Source organism: Neovison vison, chromosome 6 (genome assembly GCF_020171115.1).
Source record: "Neovison vison isolate M4711 chromosome 6, ASM_NN_V1, whole genome shotgun sequence".
Taxonomy (NCBI): Eukaryota; Metazoa; Chordata; class Mammalia; order Carnivora; family Mustelidae; genus Neogale; species Neogale vison.
Window position 1 is genome coordinate 107,819,475 of NC_058096.1, and position 23,944 is coordinate 107,843,418.

The 23,944-nt window shown below is 38.3% G+C and overlaps 1 protein-coding gene across 4 annotated transcripts in view; it reads left to right on the plus strand.

The window, feature by feature from the left end:
• The window catches only part of VPS8 (VPS8 subunit of CORVET complex), a 254,482-nt gene that overhangs the window by 155,867 nt on the left and 74,671 nt on the right, over nucleotides 1-23,944 (plus strand). For all 4 annotated transcript variants that reach the window (XM_044251922.1, XM_044251925.1, XM_044251923.1 and 1 more), the window contains 3 exons: nucleotides 2,238-2,284; nucleotides 18,244-18,391; nucleotides 22,376-22,465. In XM_044251922.1, the coding sequence (XP_044107857.1) occupies nucleotides 2,238-2,284; nucleotides 18,244-18,391; nucleotides 22,376-22,465 (285 nt within the window). The remainder of the gene's footprint in view (nucleotides 1-2,237; nucleotides 2,285-18,243; nucleotides 18,392-22,375; nucleotides 22,466-23,944) is intronic.

Below are 23,944 nucleotides of genomic sequence, written 5' to 3' on the forward strand. Positions count from 1 at the left end.
TTGCACTCTGATACTGAACTATCTTATGTGTAGTTCTAAGAAATTATATTGTATCTTCTAGATAACCTAGAGAATTATTAAAGTTTCCCACCAAAAATCATTATCAGATTCATTTTATATAGAAAATTAGTTTTATCATGTAGGGAGTGGACCTGCAAAGAAAGCGTATGGAGAACAGAGACCACCTAGGCCAGTTAGAAGGTGAAGGGTCTTGGCAGAAGATGGTGAGGTTGGGGATTAAGTGGCAGTGATATGGACGGGTTCAGGATGTGTTTGTGAAGTAAAACATGTAGGGCTTCAAATGAAGTTGTAGGTGATGGTAGAGGTTAAAAGTGACTCCCAGACATCAGGCTTGGCTGTCCAGCCTGATGAGGTCCTTGAACTCAAGATAAAGACACATCTATGGATTCAAATATTACGTCCTTGCTATGAACCAGAAACACTGTTTCGTGCCAAGGATATAAAAAACATATACATGTATCCCTGTGCTCGAGGAAGAAGACGGATAAGCCAAAAGACAGTTGCAGAATAGTTGGACTTGAATGAAGATAGAGCATTGCTCAGGATACTGAGGAAGTGTGTGAGAGTCAGCCAGTCCATTCTAATGATGAAGGCAGGGGGACATTTCTGCTAAAACTACTCTCAGTCCACAGAACCTCTCCTCTCTTTAAAAAAAGTCAGCAATTTCTGATGAATCTCCTCATCTTTAGTGCTGTTCCTGTCATTTAAATTGTAAGCCTACCCAGTGCAGCATTTTCTATTTTCCTTAGTCTCTCAAGATCCTTAGAGACAGAGAAGACAAGTAAATGAATATAATGTCACTCATCAGACAAATATAAAAAAGCTGAAGTATCATGGATTTTTTTTTTTTAACTAGCTTTTTGTGGAGTGGTTGTAGAGTCATACACATTTCTTTTAAGGAAATGAAGTGTTTATTTATTGCAGAGATTTACTGAATATGAGAGAATCCCACACAAATTTTATAACGTACCTTTCTTGGTGGCAAGAAATATGCTTCTGACTAATCATTCTGAGAATTCTTAAAATGAAAACAAAAGCCAGAATATTAAGTTATAACCAGAAGGAAGATCATATTAAATAAAACAAAATGATAGACCAGGGAAAAGATAGAAAGTCAAAGAAAATCAAAACTGATAAATATATTCTAAATGTCACCTTCTAAATTACATTAATCCTTTCCAGTTTTGAGATCCATGCTTTGTACAGGTAAAGTTTGAATGTATCCAAAAATAAAGAAAAAAGAAAAACTAAGCTATAAATTTTGCTTAGCTTTCTTAAGAACTTAAAAACATTATTTATATTCATAGGGTATTTTAAGGTGTGTCTCATTTAATTCTCACCTCTACCCTGTGCAGAAGGCAGAGAAGATAATTGCTGTTCTCTTTTTCACATAAGTAAACTGAATTGCTAAGAGAGACAGTGGTTTATACCAAGTCACATAGCAAATAAGTGGAAGAAACAGAACCCAGATTTTATGGCATATTACCTGCTAACATGTTGCAGTGTGTTGTCTCTTCTGTAGTTGATTACATTGGGGGAGTTAATGAACTTTTTTGGTGCTGCTTGCTGTTTGGGCCTCAAACTACCCCCCTACTTAGATGATCTCCCAATAGGCTATCCTCACAAGAAGAGGACCAGGTGAGGCAGTGTGAAGCCCTCTGTGTGGCCAGAACACATTGTCATCACAGCAGTTCAGAGCACCTGCCATTCCCAGGGTCCTCCTGCTGAGAACCACTTAGGGGTGTATCTTAGTAGAGAGCCATTGAGGGAGGGGCAGTTAACAATGCACTTGTTTCTTCTGCTCTCACAATAGGATGTGTGACAGTGATTTGAATTACTGGGAGGAAATGACCTCCAAATGACTCTTTAGAATTTCTTAGATCTGTACAGAAGACTTAATGGAAATTTGTGCACTTTAAAGGGGTTTTCTAGGGGCACCTGTGTGACTCAGTGGGTTAAAGCCTCTGCCTTCAGCTCAGGTCATGATCCCAGGGTCCTGGGGTTGAGTCCTGCATCAGGCTTTCTGCTTGACGGGGAGCCTGCTTCTCCCTGTCTCTCTGCTTGCCTCTCTGCCTACTTGTGATCTCTGTCTGTCAAATAAATAAATAAATAAATAAATCTTTAAAAAGAAGTAAAGGGGTTTTCTAGTTTGGCGTAGTGTGAAGAATTTGTTTTTTTAATGTTTATTTGTATTTTTTATTGTTTTTTAAATTCAGAACCAGGTTTTGCTTTTCAAATTTCTGAGGAGTCTTCTTGACCCAAGGTATGTTAATAAATTTAAGTTTCTCATTATACAGAGATGAAAAATCAAAGGAAATAAATTGAGGTTAAGACTACTGGCCTGGGGCGCCTGGGTGGCTCAGTGGGTTAAACCTCTGCCTTCGGCTCAGGTCATGATCTCAGGGTCCTGGGATCAAACCCTGCATCGGGCTTTCTGCTCAGTGAGGAGCCTGCTTCCCCCCACTTCTCGCTGCCTGCCTCTCTACCTACTTGTGCTCTCTCTCTGTCACATTAAAAATATATATATATTTAAAAAAAAAAAAAGAGCACTGACCCATTGTGGGGCGCCTGGGTGGCTCAGTAGGTTTAGTGTCCAACTCTTGATTTTTGGCTCAGGTCATGATCTCAGGGTCATGGAGCTTGCTTAAGATTCTGTCTCTGCCCCTCCACTCTCCAAAAAGAGAAAAAGAGAAACTGGCCCACTATATCCAAATAGTATAATCAACTTTTGATTTTTAGTGTTAGTTTGAGTAATAGTTTCATAGATTATAGTAAAATATATGATGAAAGTAGATTATACTGTGAGGGAATGCTTTTCTTTGCATTTGAACATAAGCATACATGTTGAGTTGTTATCATTATAAAAAAAAAATAGTGAATCTGTGCCATGAAGTCGTGTTTTAGGAAGAATCTGATGACTATCTAGCTTCCCCTTTCTATCCTAACTTCACTCCTTCCTGTTCCTTATTCCACGCTGTGGGTTGATAGCTTTACTTTCAAAGTAAACGGCTAGTTCCCAGCTCACCCTTCAGTTAATTACCTCTTAAATCCTCGTTTGAGGTGTTAGTTTAAAATAACTTCTTGTGGTGGTGTGAGAAGAGAAGTTTAATTTTTTTTTTAATTTTTTATTTTTTTAGTGCTACTGTGGTACTCATCAAATAAAACTAAGCCAGGGAAATGATGAGATTAGTAATGGATTTGTAAGCAAAGCAGCTCTGTGTGTGAGATCTTAACATTTTGCTATGACTAAGTGGACTATTTGGGAGTTGAGTGGAATAATATTTAACATCCTCTAATACAGTCACTGTGTCTTAACTGGAAGTATGTGTCAGAATCACCTTAGAAACTTGTAAAAATACTGACATCTGGGCCCAAACCCACAGAATCATTGTGGGCAGGAATATTTTTGATGTGCATTCAGAGTTAAGCATGAGTGGCAGTTGACAGAGCTTTCGTGTCAGACATCCAAGCTTTCATGTTGTGTTAGAACGTACACCAGCCATTGAAAACAGTCATTTAGTTACTTTAGTGATAATCACAGTTTGGGTTATTCTGGTATTTGGTGCTATTTTTATATACCAAAATGCCAGTAGTTTTGTTGATTGTAATAATTTTTGAAATCTCCATCATTTGAATTTAGAGCAGACTGGGCTGCATTGAAGTCAGTCATCCACATGTGCATATGCAGATGTTTAGAAAAGCAGTCTGACTATATTCCCTGCACCCCTGTTCAAGACGTGTTCATGATGAAGTCTTAGAATATAAATAAGATTCGGTGGGGTGAGATCTGGAGCCGATGACCAAGAAAGAATTCTTGAGACATCTTTGGTAGAAAATGGTGGTTTATTAAAGCATGGGGAAGGACCCATGGGCAGAAAGAGCTGCTGCCACCGGGCTGTGAGGAGTGGTCCATTATATGCTTGCAATTTGGGGAGGAGGTTAGGGATGGTATAAGTCTCTGAGGAGTTTTGGAAACAAGGTTTCCAGGACCTTGAGGGGCTAGCTATTGTTGGGAAAAAGGTTATTTATTACCAGTAATAAAACCTTTGTGTGGGACCCTTTAGCTGTATATCAGTGGGCGGTGTGCTTGGGAATGATTGTCAACACTATCTTGGAGGGTCTGGAGATAAAGGATGTTTCCAAAGGAATTGTTAGAGTAGACTTACAGGATCCTGGTTGGGGGTAGGAGGTCGGTCAGGCTATGATTGCCCTTTGCCCTTATCCCTTAGCAAAGTGTTAAGGTAGAGGCGGTTGAGTCCCTAGAGGAATGTCACTCTGCTGTTTTAAGGGCTTGTCAGTGGGTAAGGAAATTTAATAAATTTTCTCCTGCCTTGTTTTCCACATCATTCAAATTACCAGTATTTTAGTTCCCTGTTCTCATAATATCAAACGAGGCTAGGTACCCTTATTTTTATTTCTGTTCATCATTTGGCTCTCCCTCAGAGCCATTCTGGGCCAACATCTACTTCTATAATGAACTTCTATAATGAACGGGTAGAAACATCTTAGATCAGTTGGGGGCTGGTGGGGAAAAGACGGGCCAAGCTAGGGACAGAGATGTGAAGGAAGGGTGGAGGTTCTAGGCAGGCAGAGGAAGGAGCCAACTCCAGCTCCAGCCCTTTCTTCAGATCCTATGCACCTCTTTTCCCATGGCACAGTTCCTTCTGTTCCTCTCTTGTGCCATGTCCATTCTCCTAATGATATGGAAATGTTGGGGTACGGAGCCTCAAGAATTCATTCTTGGGACTTCTTTGGTGCAAAAATGTGTTTTTATAGTATGGGACAGGACCCGGAAGCAGAAAGGGCTACCCTGAGATTGGGAGGAGCAGCTGATTGTACACTATGGAGTTGGGGGAAGTTTCCAAAAGGTTTTTCATATGCTAAAGAAGGCTCTTGGGACGCTGTCAGCCTAGCTATTGTCAAGCTAAGGTTGTTTTCCCCTCTAGCAAGACATTAACCTTAAGATTGGGAGTTCCTGGAAGAATGTTGTGTTCTGCCCACCTCAAGTATCTGTCAGTGGGCTGCAGTTATAAGGAAGTTTAATTTCTTCTATATTTCCTTTGGCCTTTGTTCCCTACCTCACTAGGACCTGGCACCTCTTCCCTTAGAATCATTTATTTGATCAGGTCATTTTTCCCCAACTGTCCTACGTGGAGAGACTCAAGCTAGAAGGACAGAGGAAGTTCAGCTTTGTGTTTGGTCTTTTCTCACATGTAATAAAATATAGAAGGTAATATCGACCAAATCTTACTTTTCATAAATAAAAAAAATACCAATATTAGGTTATATAAATATCAATACAATTACTACTCGGAATGACTGATTTTCCACCACATTTTAGCTTTTCAAAATAAATGCTTTTTGAATAATCTGAAAAAGGCATTAGAGTATTGTCAGGTTCTGGGAAACAAGAGAGTATGGAAAAGATACTAAGAGGAAAAAGAACGCAAGAATACATAGACTGGAAATTGCCTGCCTGGTGGTTTTCACCGGCAGATAGTGGAGGCTGTTCTTGCCTTTGATTCTTCCATTTCTGTCCTTTTGCAATAGATATACATATTTTTTAAACAACTGGGTTCTCCCCCACCACTCAAGAAGCTCTTTTAGCAGCATTTTGGCAAGATAGGAAAATTAAAGAGAAGAGTCATTTTCAGATAGAGATTGTTTGTATATGTATGTCGTGTCAGAATATTGCCTTTTTTTTTTTAACTTTTGCCTACAAAACCCGAGTTGATAGGGGCCTGTGTGTGTCTTCAATTTAACATTTACAAATACTCGTTGAGTTATTTTATTTTGCCCTTTATTTTTAAAAATAAAAAATAAATAAATAAATAAAAATTAAAAAGCCTTTTATTTTGTCTATAGCATTTTTAAAGGGACAAATCATCTATTTGAGTTCTTACATATATTTTTCTGTTGTCTTTGTTCAATTTCTCTATGTTATCTTTACTATGTATATGATGTCCTCAGTAGAATTAATTGACATACAGAGATATTGGTGGCATCTGTACATAGAAAGATTAGATAGTTTTTGGTGGGGGAGTTAATCCTACAGAAGCAAATTACTTGCCTGAATTGAGGCCAACAGCTTGGGAGAGAACGGATTTGCATTCTCTTCCAATTCCCTTCTTTGGGACAGCTGCTCCACAAAGCTCACCCCACCCCCACTCCCTGTGTGCCCTCCTGCCAGGCCAAGCATTCTCCTGGGAGTTCTGCTGATGTATTTACATCCAGATGTAGGCCTTTTGTGCAGTGGGGATGCTTGAAGGATAATACAAAAGGACATTGATGATTTTTGTGGGGCTATGCGCTACATAAGGAATAAAGAGAATGTGCGAGTATATTTATATTCACAATATTTTCTTCAGTACACTTCTCTTGGTAATGTCGATTTAGCTTTTGTCAGCCATGTCCTGGAGGCCTCTGAAATATGTGGTACGGTTTTCTTGTAGGGGAAAAAAAAACCACATAGAAGTCACATTGTATTTCTAATCTTTAATCAAAATAAAGTAAAAATTGAGCATTACTAAGAAAATGAGTAACATAGATTATGGAAATGGTTATATCTTGGATTTAAGTTGAACCTGTGTTTCTGTGGGTAATTTTGAAAGGATATTTTAACATATTAACATTCATTGTTGAAATAACATATTTCAAAATTAAAAAAAAAAAATTAGAACGTTATAGGGGCACCTGGATGGCTCAGCAGATTAAGCATCCAATTCTTGATTTCAGCTCATATGAGATGGAGCCACTGCGTGGGGAACCCCTGCTCAACAGCGAATCTGCTTGAGGTTCTTGCCCACCCCCCCACAGCTTCTGCACCCCGCCCCCCCGCAGCATGCGGACAAGCACACACTCTCTCTAAAATAAATAAATCTTTAAAAAAATTAGAATATTATGTTCATGAACTTTGACATAGGAAAATTCATTTCTACTCAAACGACTTCCTATCAGCTCATCCACGCTTAGCACCAGATACCATATTGTTAGGATAAATTAGAATATTATGTTCATGAACTTTGACATAGGAAAATTCATTTCTACTTGAGTGATTTCTTATCAGCTTGTCCAGGTTTACCACCAGATATCATACTGTTAGGACAAATTTTGTTCTGCACTTCAGAGGTTCCTCTGGTTGGACTAAGAATCAAATTGACATGAATCAGATTAACAGGAGAAAAATTTAATTTCATATGTCTGAAAACTACACATACATGAGAGTATCAAAGACAGAAAGGTAAAATGAAGTGTATATTGCCGGCGTGGGCTAAGGAATGGGATATAAGGACCTGGGGCTTCTGAGGGGAGGGGGGCAATTCACAGGGCAAGAAGAAGAGGAAATGTTTAGTATTTAGGTGTTTGCCCTGCCATACAGATGGGTCACTCAGATAAAATTTATCTCTGATAATAACTCTTACTCTGGGAAAGGCTCTCAATTTAGATTCTTTTAGGTAGCTAATGGAGGGGCAGGATTTCTCTTTAGCTCACAGGGCCTTGATTGCCTTTAGCTCAAAATAGTCCATATGCCATAGAAACCCATTTTGAGGAGACTTGTTCTGAACCCTTCAGTGTCTTTGGTTAGTACTTTGCCAGCAGCTCAGGTTCAGTCTTTTAAATCATAACATATCATTTCCTAATCTCCAGGCCTTGCAGGTGGATGGATGGATTATAGTGAGCAAGCAAGAAAGAAAATAGTATACATGTGTTTATTTTTTATTCCTTTATTCAAGACTTCTTTATAATGAAATTGCTGTCTGCCAAGTACTATGCTAGAAGTTGAAATGGCTCAAAATTGTACTTACTTCTTCTCAATCCAAACCTGCTGCTTTTATTATTATCTCTCCTAGCAAATGGCATTATCTGCCCATTTATTTCATTTAACAATTTACTGAGTAACTACAGCATGCTAAGCACTCTGACAGGCATGGAAGATGAAATAGTGAATAAGATGGGGCCCTGCCTTAAGGGAATTTACACTCTAATGGAGGAAATAGATAAGTTAGCAGGCAATTTCCTTCAAGTGTTTTAAATAAAATTCTGAAAGTGATGATGGATTCTTCACTTTGCTTTACCCGCTCCACTCCACCTTCTCAGCCACACCACACAGAACCAGTCATGACGTCAGCCTCTTGGGGGCCTCCTGTCTATATGGGCTTCTCTTTTCTCTCCCCCACTGCCCTAGTTTGGCCGCACAGTCTCTCTCCTGATCCCTCCTGCTGGCCTCCTAACCACCTTCTTGATTCTCCTTCCATTTTTAAACAGGCAAAGTTCTCCTTCTCAAAGTTCTTTCCCTTCCCTTATATGAGGAAAAATACAAACTCCTCATGGCCCTCTTTGATGTGATTCAGGCATATCTGTCCAGCTTCATTTTCTTCCTTGTTCCCATTTCTCTTTGCCCCTGTATTCCTTGGCAGTACTGGCCTGTTTGCTCAGAGGAGGCACTACATGTTGTCATTTCTCTCTTTGCCTGTGCGTTTCTCCATTAGACCACTTTGTTTTCTCAAGAGCAATTTAATATATGTATTGTGTGTGTGTGTGTATGTATACACATATACATATATATATATATTTAGTTTGTATATGTTATTGAGAGCTCTCAAGTTACACATATGCTTTGATCCAGTGATTCAGTTTTGGAAAATATTTTTTAAGGAAATAGTGTGAAAAAAAAAAGTAATTAATATTAAATTACCCATATTAGCATTTACATAGTAAAAAAGCTATTTTAAAAAGAAGATGGGGGAGTAAAGGCCATATATGAAAGATCCACAGCTAATATCATCCTCAGTGGGAAAAAATGGAGAGCTTTTCCTGTATGGTCAGGAACATGGCAGGGATGTCAGTTCTTTCCACTGATGTTCAACATAGTACTGTAAGTCCTAGCCTCCATAATCAGACAACAAAAAGAAATAAAAGGCATGCCGATCAACAAGGAAGAAGTCAAACTTTCACTCTTCTCAGAAGAGGACATGATATTCTATGTAGAAAGCCTGAAAGACTCCACCAAAAGATTTGCTAGAACTGATACGTGAATTCAACAAAGTTGCAGGATATAAAATCAACAGAAATCTCTTGACCTCTGTATACCAATAATGAAGCAGCAGAAGGAAAAATCAAGGAATCGATCCCGTTTACAGTTGTACCAAAACCCATAAGATATCTAGGAGTAAATCTAACCAAAGAAGTAAAAGATCTGTACTCTGAAAACTGTAGAACACTTATGAAAGAAATTGAGGAAGACACAAAGAAGTGGAAAAACATTCCATGCTCATGCATTGGAAGAACAAATATTAAAATGGCTATACTACCCAAAGCAGTCTATACATTGAATGAAATCCCTGTCAAAATAACACCAGCATTTTTCATAGAGAACCAGGTAGTTCTGAAATGTGTACAGAACCAGGAAAGACCCTACATAGCCAAAGGAATGTTGAAAAAGAAAAGCAAAGCTGGAGCTGCCACAATTCCAGACTTCAAGTTATATTACAAAGTTGTAGTTATTAAAAAAGTATGTTGGGGCACCAGTGGCTGGCTCAGTGGACTAAAGCCTCTGCCTTCGACTCAGGTTGTGATCCCAGGGTCCTGGGATCGAGCCCCGTGTTGGGCTCTCTGCTCAGCGGGGAGCCTGCCTCCCCCTCTCTCTGTGCCTGCCTCTCTGCCTACTTGTGATTTCTATCAAATAAATAAGTAAAATATTTCCAAAAAAAAGTATGTTACTGGCACAAAAACAGGTACCTACGTCAATGGAACAGAATAGAGAACCCAGAAGTGGACCCACAACAGCTTATCTTCGACAAAGCAAGAAAGAATATCTAATAGAAAAAAGACATTCTCTTCAATAAATGGTGTTGGGAAAATTGGACAGCCACTTGCAGGAGAATGAAACTGGACCACTTTCTTATACCATACACAAAAAATAAATTTAAAATGGATGAAAGACCTAAGATAGGCAACCAAAATGTGAAATAGGAAATAAAAATCCTAGAGGAGAGCACAGGCAGCAATCTCTTTGACCTTGCTGTAGCAACCTCTTACTTGATACATCTCTGGAGGAAAGGGAAAACAAAAGCAAAAATGAACTACTAGGACTTCATCAAGATAAAAAACTTGTGCACAGCAGAGGAAACAACCAACAAAACTAAAAGGCAACCTATGGAATGGGAGAAGTTATTTGCAAATGACATATTGGATAAAATCTATAAAGAACTTCTCAAACTCAACACCCCCAAAATAATCCAGTTAAAAATGATCAGAAGACATGAACAGACATTTCTGCAAAAGGACCTGCAAATGGCAAAAAAACACGTGGAAAAATCCTCAAGATCACTCATCATCAGGGAAATACAAATCAAATACACAATGAGATATCACTTCACACCTATCAGAATGGCTAAAAATTAACTCAGGAAACAACAGATGTTGACAAGGATGCAGAGAATGTGGAACCCTCTTACACTGTTGGTAAGAATGCAAACTGGTACAGTCATTCTGAAAAACAGTATGGAGGTGCATCCAAAAGTTAAAAACAGAACTACCCTATTGAGCAATTGCACTACCAGGTATTTACCCAGAGGATACAAAAATAGTGATTCAGTGGGGCACATGCATCCCCTGATATTTATAGCAGCATTATCAACAATGGCCAAATTATGGAAAGAGCCCAAATGTCCATTGGCTGATGAATGGCTAAAGATGTGGTGTATAGATATACTATGGAATATTACTCAACCATCAAAAAGAATGAAATATTGCCATTTGCAATGATGTAGATGGAACTAGAGTGAAAATTATGCTGAGTGAAATAAGTCAGTCAAAAACAAATTTTAAGGCTTGTGTAGCTTTTATAATCCTACCCTTTCTTTTCTATTTATGTTACTATTTTTTATTCATTGCTTTTATTCCCCTTGCTTTTTTTTTTTTTTTTTTTTTTTGGTCTTGGTATTCTACCATGGTTTTAATTGAGCATTTTATATGATTCCACTTTTTTCTCTTCTCTTAGTATATCAGTTGTGTATTTTTTTTTAGTGGTTTTCTTTTAGTTTGCAATATACATATATAAGTAATCCAAGTCCAATATCAACACCATAGTTCCCAGACATAGGATCAGTGCCTTATGTCAGAGGATTCCTAATTCCTTCCTCTTGTCCCTTTTAACATTGCTGTCATTCATTTCACTTATCCTTAAGTTATAATCACTGACTACATTGTTAATATAACTATTTTGGGCAGACTGTTTTCTGTTAGGTCAGTTAAGAATAAGAAAAATAAAACACTTCATTTTGTCTTCATTTATTCCTTCCCTAATGCTCTTTCTTTACGTAGATCCAAATTCATGACCTATCTCATTTTTCTTCCATTTGAGGAACTTCTAACATTTCTTGAAAGGCAGGTCTACTGATGACATATTCTCACAGTTTTTGTCTGTCTCAGAAAGTATTTTCTCTTTCACTTTTGAGAGCGAATTCTGCTGGATACAGAATTCTAGGTTGATGGGTTTTTTTCTTTCAACACTTTAAATACTTCCATTTCCTCTCTTCTTGCTTGCATGGTTTATGAGAGAAGTCTGGTATAATTTTATCCTTGGTCCTCTACAGGTAAGGTGTTTTCCTTCCCTCTGATGTCTTTTAAGATTTTCTCTTTGTCTTTGATTTTCTGCAGGTTGAATATGATATGCCCAGTTATATATTTTTGCTATTTGTCCTAGTTGGTATTCTCTGAGCTTCATGAGGGGTAGTTTGGTATCTGTTATTAATTTTGGGGGAAATTCTCAGTCATTATTATTGCAAATATTTCTTCTGTCCCATATTCTCTTTTTCTTAGGTGTTACTTTTATACTTGTCCGACAGTTTTTGGATATTCTATTCTGAGCCCCCCTGCCCACAGTTTTGTTTTGTTTTGTTTTGTTTTTTCCTTTGTATTTCAGCTTGGAAATTTCTTCGACATGTTACTGACATACCTTGCTCAGCTGTGTCTAGGCTGTTGGTGAAGCCATCAAAGGAATTCATTTTATTCAGTGTCTTTCATTTCTAACATTTTCTTTTGATTCTTTCTTAGAGTTTCCATTTCTCTACTTACTTCACCCATCTGTTATTACATGTTGCTTTTTCCTTTACAGCCCTCAGCATATTAATCATAGTTGTTTTAAACCCTGTCTGATAAATCCAGTTTGGTTTGGTTTGATGTTTGCTGAATCTCTTCAGACTGTATCCTTTCTTTGTTTCTTAGGATGTTCTTTTAACTTTTTCTTGAAAGCTCGAAATGAGGTACCGCATGAAAGGAACTGAGACAACTAAGCCTTTGGTATGACTTTTTAATGTTTATCTGGCTCGGAATGAGGCTACGCTTACCGCTTACTATAGCTGTAGTTGTCTGAGGGTAAAAATTCCTTGGGTATCCTCGTTTTTGTTTCCCTGGTTGTCTTTGGCTTTCCCTAGAGACTTTTCCTAAAGTCCAAGCTGCGTGTTCTTTCAGTTGTATTTCCCTATTATATAGGCATGCCCTGTTGATGTGGTAGTGAGGTATGGTGAAGGGGAGGTATTCCATAGTCCTGTGATTCGTTTACACTCTTTTGGTGAGTTGTGTCTCTGGGTAGTGACCCTCCCAAGTACTTCTCAGTAGCCCCTCTGCCCTTTAAGTGAGACAGAAAGGCTAAGAAAGGGCTGGACTTTGGTTATTTCTCTTCCCTCAGCTTGTTTAGGCTTGAGTGAGCTAATTCTCCTTTAGGGCAGTTGTATTCGCTTGCTAGGGCTGCCTTAACAAAGCACACAACTGTGCGACTTAAACAACAGAAATTTATTGTCTCCGTTTTGGAGGTTAGAAATCCAGGAACAAGTGGTGGCAGGGTTGTGTCCTTCTGAGGGCTGTGAGAAGGAGCCTGTTCCATGTTTCTCCTCTAGCTTCTGGTGATTTGCTGGCAATCTTTGTCATTCCTGAGCTTGCAGAAGCCATCACCCTGATTTTAGCCTTCATTTTCACATGCATTCTCCTTATATGTACATCTGTGTCAAAATTTCCCCTTCTTTTAAGAACACAAGTCATACTGGATTATGAGTTAGCCCTCCTCCAGCATTATCTCATTCTAATATAACTAATAATATTGACAAAGTGGCTATTTCCAAATAAAGTCACATTGTGAGGTACTGGGAGTTAGGACTTCAACCTGTGAATTTGTAGGGGGCCTAAGTCCACAACAGTAGGCCTTGTTGAGAACAAAATGCTCTGGATCTATTTTTAAATGGCTACTTTTCTTCTCCACTTGAAGCCTGACTGGATTTTTCTCTAGTCTTCACCGTGAGAACCTGGTGGCTCCTCAGATAAAATTCAAGACAATGTGGGAACTCCCCCACAATCCCTTAAGACTTGGCTCCCTAGAATTTAACCCTTAAATTTGTCCACAGCGAATCTCTGGCATTTTGTCATTTCTAGTTGAGGTTTTCCTACTGTAGTACTGGCTCCCGCAGCAGTGGTCTCTGCTCCTGGCCTCTACTCCAGTGGGCGCTGGTTATTTATAGCCACCTGCCTGTTGCTCTCTAATTCAGGGGTGGCAGTTTGCCCTAGGACCTCAGCTCTCTGGCAGATTGAAGAAGAGGTGTTGATTTTCGGTTTATTCAGCACTTTTCCTGTAAGGATGGAAGTGTTAACTTCCAAGCTCTTTCCATGCCAGATCAGAAACAAAATGCCTTTGTTCTCTATATGTTCAACATTATATGTGGATATCACATTAGGTTTATAGTAGGCCAACGCAGGATCAGTTCAAAAACAGTTTCTGAAAACCATATAAAGAATGTCCCTGTGGCAGGGTCACAGAACTGCATCTCTTTTGTCTCCAATTGTGTCTGTCACTTTGGGGAGAGAATGGCATCTCGAGTCTCATCCAGACCTGGAAATGCCCCAGTTTGGGTATTATGCTGAGGTGACAGGGCCTGCCCCTTTCCGGTCTTTCTTTGATTTAGGCCGCATTGAAACAATTCTTGCTAGTGGGATTACTGGTGGATTTTAGTGTGAAGGAGAGCTCGGCAGGGCAAGAAAATACACATTGAAGATAATCTCAGCATTTGGTTCTTACTATCACCATGAATAGTGTATTTTGGAAGAATTGTTTGAGCTTACTCTCTGAGTTTTTAATCAAAGTCTGTACAGCATTGGAATGATCCAGGCACTCTTTATACATGATAAGGTTATGGAGCGAAATTAATTTTCTAGGAAAATCATTAGGCTCTTATTTCTGTTAGCTTATAAAAGCCATTTTTCCTGCTAATGCAGGAGAACATTCAAAACAGTGCCTTCTTTTTTGTGAGTATCAGAGATAAAAAGAATTCTATTAAGATCGGGGGAGGACATTTTGACACTTGAGTAGCAGTCAGACTAGGGAAATGAAAAGTGAACAAGTCCCCTGCAGATCTAGCTTACATCTGCTCTTAGGTCGATTGGATGTGGCAGAATATTTGCCATTAGACACAATGGTGTGCTTGCCTGCTTTGCTCTGTGCCTCCTACGAGCTGATAAGGGAGTGTGGCTGTTCTGTGTGAGGACTACTGGCTGCTCTGCACGAGGTAGAGGACCATCCTGGAGATACGAGCTACTACATTCTTTCTTGCCACAGGACAGGTTTCCATCTAAGCCTCTCCTATCCAGTTTGCGGGACATTACTGTTGGTACAATTCCATATATATTTTGTAGGTACTGTCTTTGCTACCTTTAATGATCCCACTTAACAGTGTTTACCGGGCAGATGGGCACATTCATTGTTTTGTTCGAATGACATGGGATTACATTGTGGGCTTTTTTTTTTTTTTTTTTTTTTTTTAATCGGAGTTGGGGGTTAGGCTCAAAAGGAGAGGGAGAGAATCCTAGGCAGTGTTCACGCTCAGCTTAGAGCCCAACGCAGGGCTCATTCCTACAACCCTGATATCATTACCCAAGCCGAAATCAAGAGTTGGGTGCTTAACCAGCTGAACCACCCAGATGCCCCTCCACTGTGGCATTTTTAACTTGGAATGTATATGAAAAGCTGGAAGTTCAGCCTAACAACCTTGTAAAACAACTTGATGAGAATGAAGACTTTAGGGAGAATAATTGCTTTTACTCTTTTGTGTTTTGAGTGATGTATTTGAGTTCTCAGTCTAAAAGGTACCACGTAGTCATCAATATGCTACCACCTGGATTTATGGGGATGAGCAGGGAATTCAAGCAGGCAGGATTTAGTCTAAGCTGAGGTAGCCCTAAATTGTCAAAACAAGTTATAGGGAGACTGTGAAATTCTCTTCCTCAGAAATCTCGAGTAGTCTAGACTGGCCTATTTTTGTGCAATATTTAGAGTGAAGGAGAGAGACTGGACTAGACTTAACTTGTCCCCATGCAACCTTTATATTCTTTGTCAAATTTTTTAAAGAAAATTTGAATTTGAGTCATTTTAATGATATAATTTATTTAAAACTGAAACATAGTTTATCCTTCCCCAGAAATAGCGAAATGTACTACAAGATCATAATTTTGAATTATTTTCACAACCCAAGTAAGGATGAATGTTTTCCCCAATGTGAATTTTGGTGCATGGTTGGTGTGTGTGTGTGTGTGTTTGACAAGGCATGTGTATGCTTTCTTTTAAAGCTGACAAGAGAAAAGTCTTGTGTGTGCCTTGTAAAATTCTACCTTTTATATAGACTTAAATGTTCATATCTGTAAGTCAGGGCTATTATTAAAATATTAAAGTTAATATTAAAATACTTAAAAAGTAGATAAGGTTTATGTCTAAAATTCATAATTTTGATAAAGTTAGCAGTGGCAAAGCAGGTGGCTAATAGAAGAGTAACAGAAGTAGCTTTGAGAAATGGATGTAACAAATGCTATGTGTGTACCAGAATGATAAGCAATAGTCAGCAATGGATATAAATTCATTAATGTTAGCTTATTTATTAAAGTTTTGATTATATTGATGTTGCCTGGTCATCTTCCAGCAGACTTATTATTTCCCTCCCAAATGAATGCATCAGAGTCTGTTTGAGAGATTTGCTTGGTTTGATGCATAGTCACACCTTCAGTACTTATAAAGAGTTTTGTCAGTAAATGCTCTGGAAAGAATCAACTACCAGATTCATTGGCAGATGCTAACGTCTAGTCTTAATTTGCTCCATAATTTTGCATTTATAAGACATATTAACAAGTCTGATGTAGATAAAGTATTAGCACTACCTATAGTGTGGTATGAACATCTGAAAAGAACACTGGCTTACCTTAACGTCAAGGATCATTGATTAGCATTCCCTTTTTCTTTTACTGAGCATTCTTTTGAGACAAAATCTTAATCCTGCATAAAGAACCATCATTTCCCTGCGTTATCATATGCATTTACTATTTTGTCCATGTAGAACTTTCTGACAAGATTCATTCGTAGCTCAATCTAAATTCAGAGCCCTAGTCCTTGTAATTCTCTCCCTTCTATCTTGTATTTGGTTCCCTTTTTCTGAAGGCAATCCAGTGCATTATTGCGAATCAATTCAGTGTAATTCAGTGTACATTTACTAAGTAGTTATTTACTATGTGCCAAGACTATGTGAGTGCTGGGAGACATCGAATGCCCCCGACATAGCCTTTGCTTTCAGAGTTTATAGTGTAGTTGGGACAGGGACACTTAAACAGATAATTTTCAAATTCTGCCTTCCAGAAGATAATTTTTGGGAAGAATTAAGGTGATGGTCTACATAGGAAATAACCAGTTATGAAATTCTGCATTAAAGGCAGTTGTGAAATACAAAAGAAAGAAAAGAGAAGAAAAAAGAAAGGAAACTTGATCTGAGAGATTTATAGCCAATTTGAGGACACACTGAATTAGCCCATCAGCAAGTATTGACAGCCCCAAGCAGCAGAACGTAATTAATGAGTTTAGCACTCAGGTTTGGACAGAGTGTCACAAGACTCTTAATTTAGGAAGGATTTCCTTTGTCTAAATATAATTTCTCTTTTTGTAACTGAAGTCTCTTACTACTAAAAATAGGAGGGCTATTTACCATCATTTGTAGAGAATTTATAACCTCAGGTTAATCTCAGTGGAGTCCAGAGCGCCCCACTGTGACTGTTGGTGTGCTGTGCCTGGGTTACAGGTGTGCCCCGAGACCCATCCCCTCAGCTCTTGGGGTGGCTTTTGGGGCACCCATAGTCCCCTGTGATCAGTCGTCTTTACTCTGATGGGCCATATGAGCACTGTCCTCCTCTGTGTGCCATGACGTGAGAAAAGCTGGGAGATGTTGGTTTAAACCATCTACCTTACCATTTCTTCAGAAGGCTAGTTTCCCAAGCATTTCTGTATCTTATTAACCCTTTCCTGATATCATTATATAAGGAGCTTTGGTTGAGGAGTGTTGAAGAGAAGACAGGGCTCCCAGAAGCAATTGACTTCTTGAAGCTCCAGAGATGATTCTTGTTCTGTAATGAACAGTAATTGATTTTCTAAATAGTTCTTTTTGGCCACTGGTAGTTGAGTGTCCATCATGATTAAAACTAACACCCTATTTCTCTAGCTTTTTTTTTTTTTTTTAAAGTAAGCCATATGCCCGGGGTGGGGGGGCTTGAACTCACAACCCTGAGATCCAGAGTTGCATGCTCTATCAACTGAGCCTGCCAGGCGCCCCAGTATCCCCAGTGCTTGGTGGGTGTTGCGAATCACTGACATACAAGACAAATGAACACATATATACTGTGTACCCTGCCATTCATCCACTTTCTGCATTTGGTTTAACAATACCTAAATAATTAGCCCTCACAACATACAGGGCACTATTGCAGGCATTAGGAATTTGTTAATGAGAAGATACCAGGTGCCTGCCCTCCAAGAGTTGATAGTCTTTACATGAGAAAGGTAATTAAAGAAGTAATTACACCGTGGTGTGATTGGTGCTCTGAGGGAAGTACAGTAGGGACCCCTGTTTAGGCTGAAGTTGGTTTAATATATATAGTTACTCAATTTTGTTGTTCCTTTAGAGGCACTTTCACTGAATACCATTTCCTTAGGTAGTCCGTATAAACGGAGTACTGTTGTGATGTAGATTGTCTCTGATGTAAGCCACGGTTCACCCTAACAACCCAAGTAACAGTGAGACTTTGGCTTCATGATTTCCCTCACCAGGAGGCAGTCTTGGTTTCAAGGCTTTCGTACTTCTTACCTGTAGCCTTAATTACAGATGTGGTGAAATAATGCTTCTCTCTTGCCTGTTATGTTTTCAGGGAGGGCGTTCACGTACATCAGGAATTGGTGCAGATGTCTCCATGTGTGACGGAGCAGTTCATTGAGCTGTTGTGTCAGTTCAGCCCAAACCAGGTTATAGAGACACTGCAGGTCCTTGAGTGCTACCGCCTGGAAGAAACCATCCAGGTAAGAGCGGTAACGTGGAGCAGACAACAGAGCGCTCATACTCATCGGTCACCAGTTTACGCGTGGGCAGAAGGATACTCACATGTTCCAATACATAGCCCGTGGGATTAAACCTGGCTGGTCTGACTCCATAGCACATGCCTTCCATCGTGCTGCCCCTTAATTCTAGTCAAGTCGGAAAGAGCATGTGTCCATCATTGTTATTAATCAAGTTTCACAGATATTCTAACCAGCACAGTAAGCCTGGAGGAAGGAATGCAATAAAAATATATTAAAAGGAAAAGCCAAGGTCTTGTTTGTGGGCATTGATTAGTTAGCTAGTCCTGTGGTGCTTAAGACTTGGGCTCAGGCGGTCAGTAGCCTTCTCCCACTCATTGCCTTGAACCCCTTCCCTTGTTTTCTCCTGTTTCCAAATGGAAATGACTGTGCATGTGCACGCGTGTGTACATACGCACACAGACACACTCTAATCTGAAAGAGGTTGTTGTTCCTCACTTAAAGTTTGTCAGCTACTGTTATCCCTCCTTTCTGTTACTGTCAGTGCTCTGAACCAGTAGCCCGTGTTCTCTGTACCACCTCCTGAATTGCTCACACACTTGACACATTTTACATGGTGAAGTATTTAAAATATATAGAAATGTGCAGAATATCAAATATCTATGTACCTGCCAATCCAATTGTATACATGGTCACATTTTACCATACTGGCTTCAGATCTTCATTGTTTGTTTAAGAAATAAAGTACTTTCTTTTCTTTTTTTTTTTTTTTTTTTTAAAGATTTTATTTATTTATTTGAGAGAGAGACAGTGAGAGAGAGCATGAGCGAGGAGAAGGTCAGAGAGAGAAGCAGACTCCCCGTGGAGCTGGGAGTCCGATGTGGGACTCGATCCCGGGACTCCAGGATCATGACCTGAGCCGAAGGCAGTCGTCCAACCAACTGAGCCACCCAGGCGTCCCGAAATAAAGTACTTTTTATCTGTCTGTTCCCTTCTCCCCACTGAGGTCACCACCAACCTGAAGATGGGGAGTGGAGCCTTCCCCTCCATGTTATTTTATTTTATCTGTATAGGTATTCACCTATAAAATGCATGATACAGTCTTACATGTTTTTAGAATTTGTATAATGGTATCATATAGTATATATCCCATTGAAAAATTGCTTTCTTTCTTTTTTAAAAGATTATTTATTTATTTGACAGACAGAGATCACAAGTAGGCAGAGAGGCAGGCAGAGAGAGAGAGGGAAGCAGGCTCCCTGCTGAGCAGAGAGTCCGACGCAGGGCTTGATCCCAGGATCCTGGGATCATGACCTGGGCCGGAGGCAGAGGCTCACTCAGGCACCCCGAAAAATTGCTTTCTTCATTATTTTTTTAATTTATCACTTTTATACATGTAGATTGAGTTCCTTCATTTTAATAGCCATTTAATATCAATTGAATGAATGTGCCACAGTTTATTTCCCTATTGATAGACGCTTGTATTCTTTCTAATCTTTTACCTTTATAAACAATGCTACATTTTACATCTTTGTATCAATCTTGTGTGCCCATGTGAGGTTTCTCCAAGTAATTATCTGGAGGTGGAATTCTTAGACAGTAGAGTAGCTTTATTCTATTGTTATTGCCACAGTGATCTGTTTGTTTCTGTTCTCATCACCCATGGTTGTTATTTGCTGTTTTTCCACATTCTTGCTGATACCTAACATTTTTAGACTTCTTAATTTTTGCCAGTGTGGTGGGTATCTTTGATTACTCATGACATCAAACATCTTTCCATATGTTGAATGACTCTTTTGGTTTTCTTTTCTCTGAATTATCTGTTTTGTATCATTTGTCCTTTTTTCTATTGAGTTTTTGCCTTTACTGATTTGTAGAAGTTCTAATTTCTGCATCTCTCATCCTTTGCTGATGTTATGTGTTGGAGATGCCTTCTTCCAGTCTGTTGTGGCAAGTCTTTTAACTTGGTTTTTAGTGACTTCTGTTTTAACTTACCAGTCTTTTCCTTTAAAGTTTAGATTTTTGTATGTGTCTTATTTCCTTTTCCATTCTGATGGTATAAAAGATATCCTCTTATATGAGTTTTATAGTTGAGCTTTTTACATTTAGACCTTTAATCTATCTGGAATTTATTTTTGTAAACAGATCAAGAGAGGGATTTATGTATTTTTTTCCCTGTGTATAACCAATGGTCCATGTGATATTTTGGTGTCCTTACCTCACTGATTCAGAATTCCTTACTGCTATGTACCAAACTCCCAGAGATGTAGATCTGTCTGTGGGAGCTCTTCTCTTCCTTTGGTCATGTCTTTCCTTATACCATTACTGCATATTTTAATTAATACAGCTTTACAATAAGGCTTATTATTTGAAAGTCGTCCCTCATTTTCTTCTTTAAAATTCTATGTCTATTCTTAGGCTCTTACTGTTTCACATCAAATTAGAAATCACGTTGTCAGGTTCCTCAAAAAAAAAAAAAAGTTCAGTGTTTTTATGAAATACATATATTGAATTTTAGATGAGTTCAGTCAGGGAAGACTGACATTTCACAATGTAGAGTCTTCACATTCAAGAACCTGGTTGTCTTTTTAAAAGCCTTTGATTCTCTCTAGTGAGGTTTTAGTAACTTTTATATGATATACATGTTCTTGCATGTGTTTTATTACATTTGTTCCTAAATACTTACACTTTTTGTTAAGGGTGAAAGTTTTTGAAATGACATCTTAATTGATTGCTGCTGCTGTGTGTTACTAATTTTTTACCTTGTTTGTATCAAAAAGAATCTGAATTCTTCATTCAAATAGTTTCTAGATTTTTTTTACGGTAATACTACTTTCCAAGAATAAGGGTAGTTGTTTTTGTTTCTTTTCAGTCTTACCCTGCTTTCTCTCTCTTATCAGATGTGCAAGAGCTCCAAGATATTACTGTATAGAAGCAATGATAGTATATATTCTTGCCTTGTCTCTGATTTAAAAAAAATTTTTTGTTTGTTTTTTTCTCTGATTTAAAAGGGAAGATGTCTAACATCTTATATTAAATGTAGTGTTTATTTTGGGATTTTGATAGATAATTTTTATTAAATTAAAATTCCATTCTCGGTTTGGGTAATAGTGTTTTGTTTTTGGTTTTCTTGAGAATGGGTACTTCATTTTATCAGATACTTTTTTGTATATTTATTGAGAGGATCATAGGTTTTTCTCCTTTGAACCTGTTAATATGTTATTTGTGCCTCTCTTTTTTCTTCTTGCTAAGAAAGTTTTTATCCCACTTTATTAGTCTTTTGGAAGACTATTTTGGGGCTTGTTAAACTTCTGTATTGTTTTTCCTTTGTTTCTTTTCAATAGCATTATTTTTTGCATTTCTCTTTCTAATTTCTCTTCTGAGCTTGCTTGGTATTTCCTTTACATATTAGAAACTCTTAGTTTATTAAGACCTCAGAAGTTGTTTTGTTGTGTTTCATTGCCATTTTGTTGTAAATATTTTCTGATTTATATTGTTCCTATTATGAATATGTGTTACTTTTTTCCTGTGGATATACTCATTCGGGTAAATGACAGTTTTAGATTAAATCCGTGATGAACATGGGTTAGTTAAGAACTGCCAAGATGGGCCACTTATAAGACTAGAAAGTCAAGGGGCGCCTGGGTGGCTCAGTGGGTTAAGCCTCTGCCTTCGGTTCGGGTCATGATCCCAGGGTCCTGGGATCGAGCCCCACATCGCATCAGGCTCTCTGCTCAGCGGGGAGCCTGCTTCCTCCTCTCTCTCTGCCTGCCTCTCTGCCTACTTGCGATCTCTGTCTGTCAAATAAATAAATAAAATCTTTAAAAAAAAAAAAAAGACTAGAAAGTCAAGAATTTCATATTATATTGGACCATAGACTACTACTGAGGTATGAATTTATTATTTATTGTCATGTTGTTTTTATCCTTAATAGGATCCACAAACAAGATTTGTGAACAAAAATCTTTATCTTTTCTTATTTCCTAGATTACCCAGAAGTATCAACTTCATGAAGTCACTGCCTACCTATTAGAAAAAAAAGGAGATATTCATGGTGCCTTCTTAATAATGCTAAAGGTAGTATTTTATTTGATTTGTCATGTTTCTTTCCAGACCTCCATTCATCAACCCATCTTTTTTTTTTTTTAATTGAGATATACTTGACATGTAACATTGCGTAAGTTTTCACTCATCTTAATCTCTTGTGTGTCAGAATAAGTTGCAGACAATACTACATTTTACCACAAAATGTAAAAATATTTGCATTTTATCATGACTAGATTTTATCATGACTAGAGTTTAGTCACTGACTAGAGCTCACCATTTCTTTTTGGTATTTTTTAAAGTGAAATTTACATTCAGTAAAATGTATGAGTCTTAAGTGTATCATGTACTGAGTTTTGATACATGCACACACCTGTACTCCTAGTTCCTAACAAGACAGAGAACATTATCTTCACCAGAGAAAGTTCCTCATGTTCCTTCACACTCAGTTTCCATTCCCATACCCCCACACATATTCACTTTTCTGATTTTTTTCACTGTGAATTAGTTTTACTTTTTTTATGCACTTACATTAATGGAGTCCTCCAATAGTACTCTTGTATAATTCTTCTTTCAGCATGATATTTTTGAGATGTGTTAGGAGTTTGTTTCTTTTATCACTGAGTAGTATTTAAGTGTCTGAATATACTACAGTTTATTCATTCTCTTGATGGTTGATGCCTGAGCTATTTCTAGGTTTTGGCTATTAAGAATAAATCTACTATGGGGGCGCCTGGGTGGCTCAGTCACTGGGCCGCCTTTGGCTCAGGTCATGATCCTGGGGTCCTAGGAGCAAGCCCCGCATCTGGCTGCCTGCTCAGCAGGAAGCCTGCTTCTCCCTCTCCCACTCCCCCTGCTTGTGTTCCCTCTCTCACTGTGTCTCTCTGTCAAATAAACAAATAAAATCTTAAAAAAAAAAAAAAGAATAAATCTACTATGATCACTCTTGTACATAAATGTTTTCATTTTCCTGAAGGTAGTACCAAGGAGTGGAATTGCTGGGTCACAGGATAGGTGTAGGTTTAGTTTTATAAGAAATGATAAGACCTCTTTCCAAAGTAGCTATTCTATTTTACATCCTCTCCAATAATGTATGAGTTTTGGTTTGCTACACATTCTCCCCAACAGTTTGTCTATTTTTTACAAAAATTTTTATCCACTTTTTAAATTGTTATAAAATATATATTACAAAAATTTACCATTTTGGTGAAATTAAGTATATTCACATTGTTTGCAATTATTACCACCATCCATCTCCAGAACTTTTTCAGCTTCTGAAACGGAAACTCTGTACCCGTTAAATAATAACCTCCCCTTCTCCCCATCCCCAAATAACCACCATTCTTCCTGACTTTATGAATTTGACTGCTGTACCTCATATACTTGGAATCACAGAGTATTTGCTTTTTTGTGTACATTTGTCACAAAGTCTTCAAGATTTATCCATATTGTAGCATGTGCCACAATTTCAGTTTTAAGGCTGAGTGGTATACCATTTTATGTGTATATGCC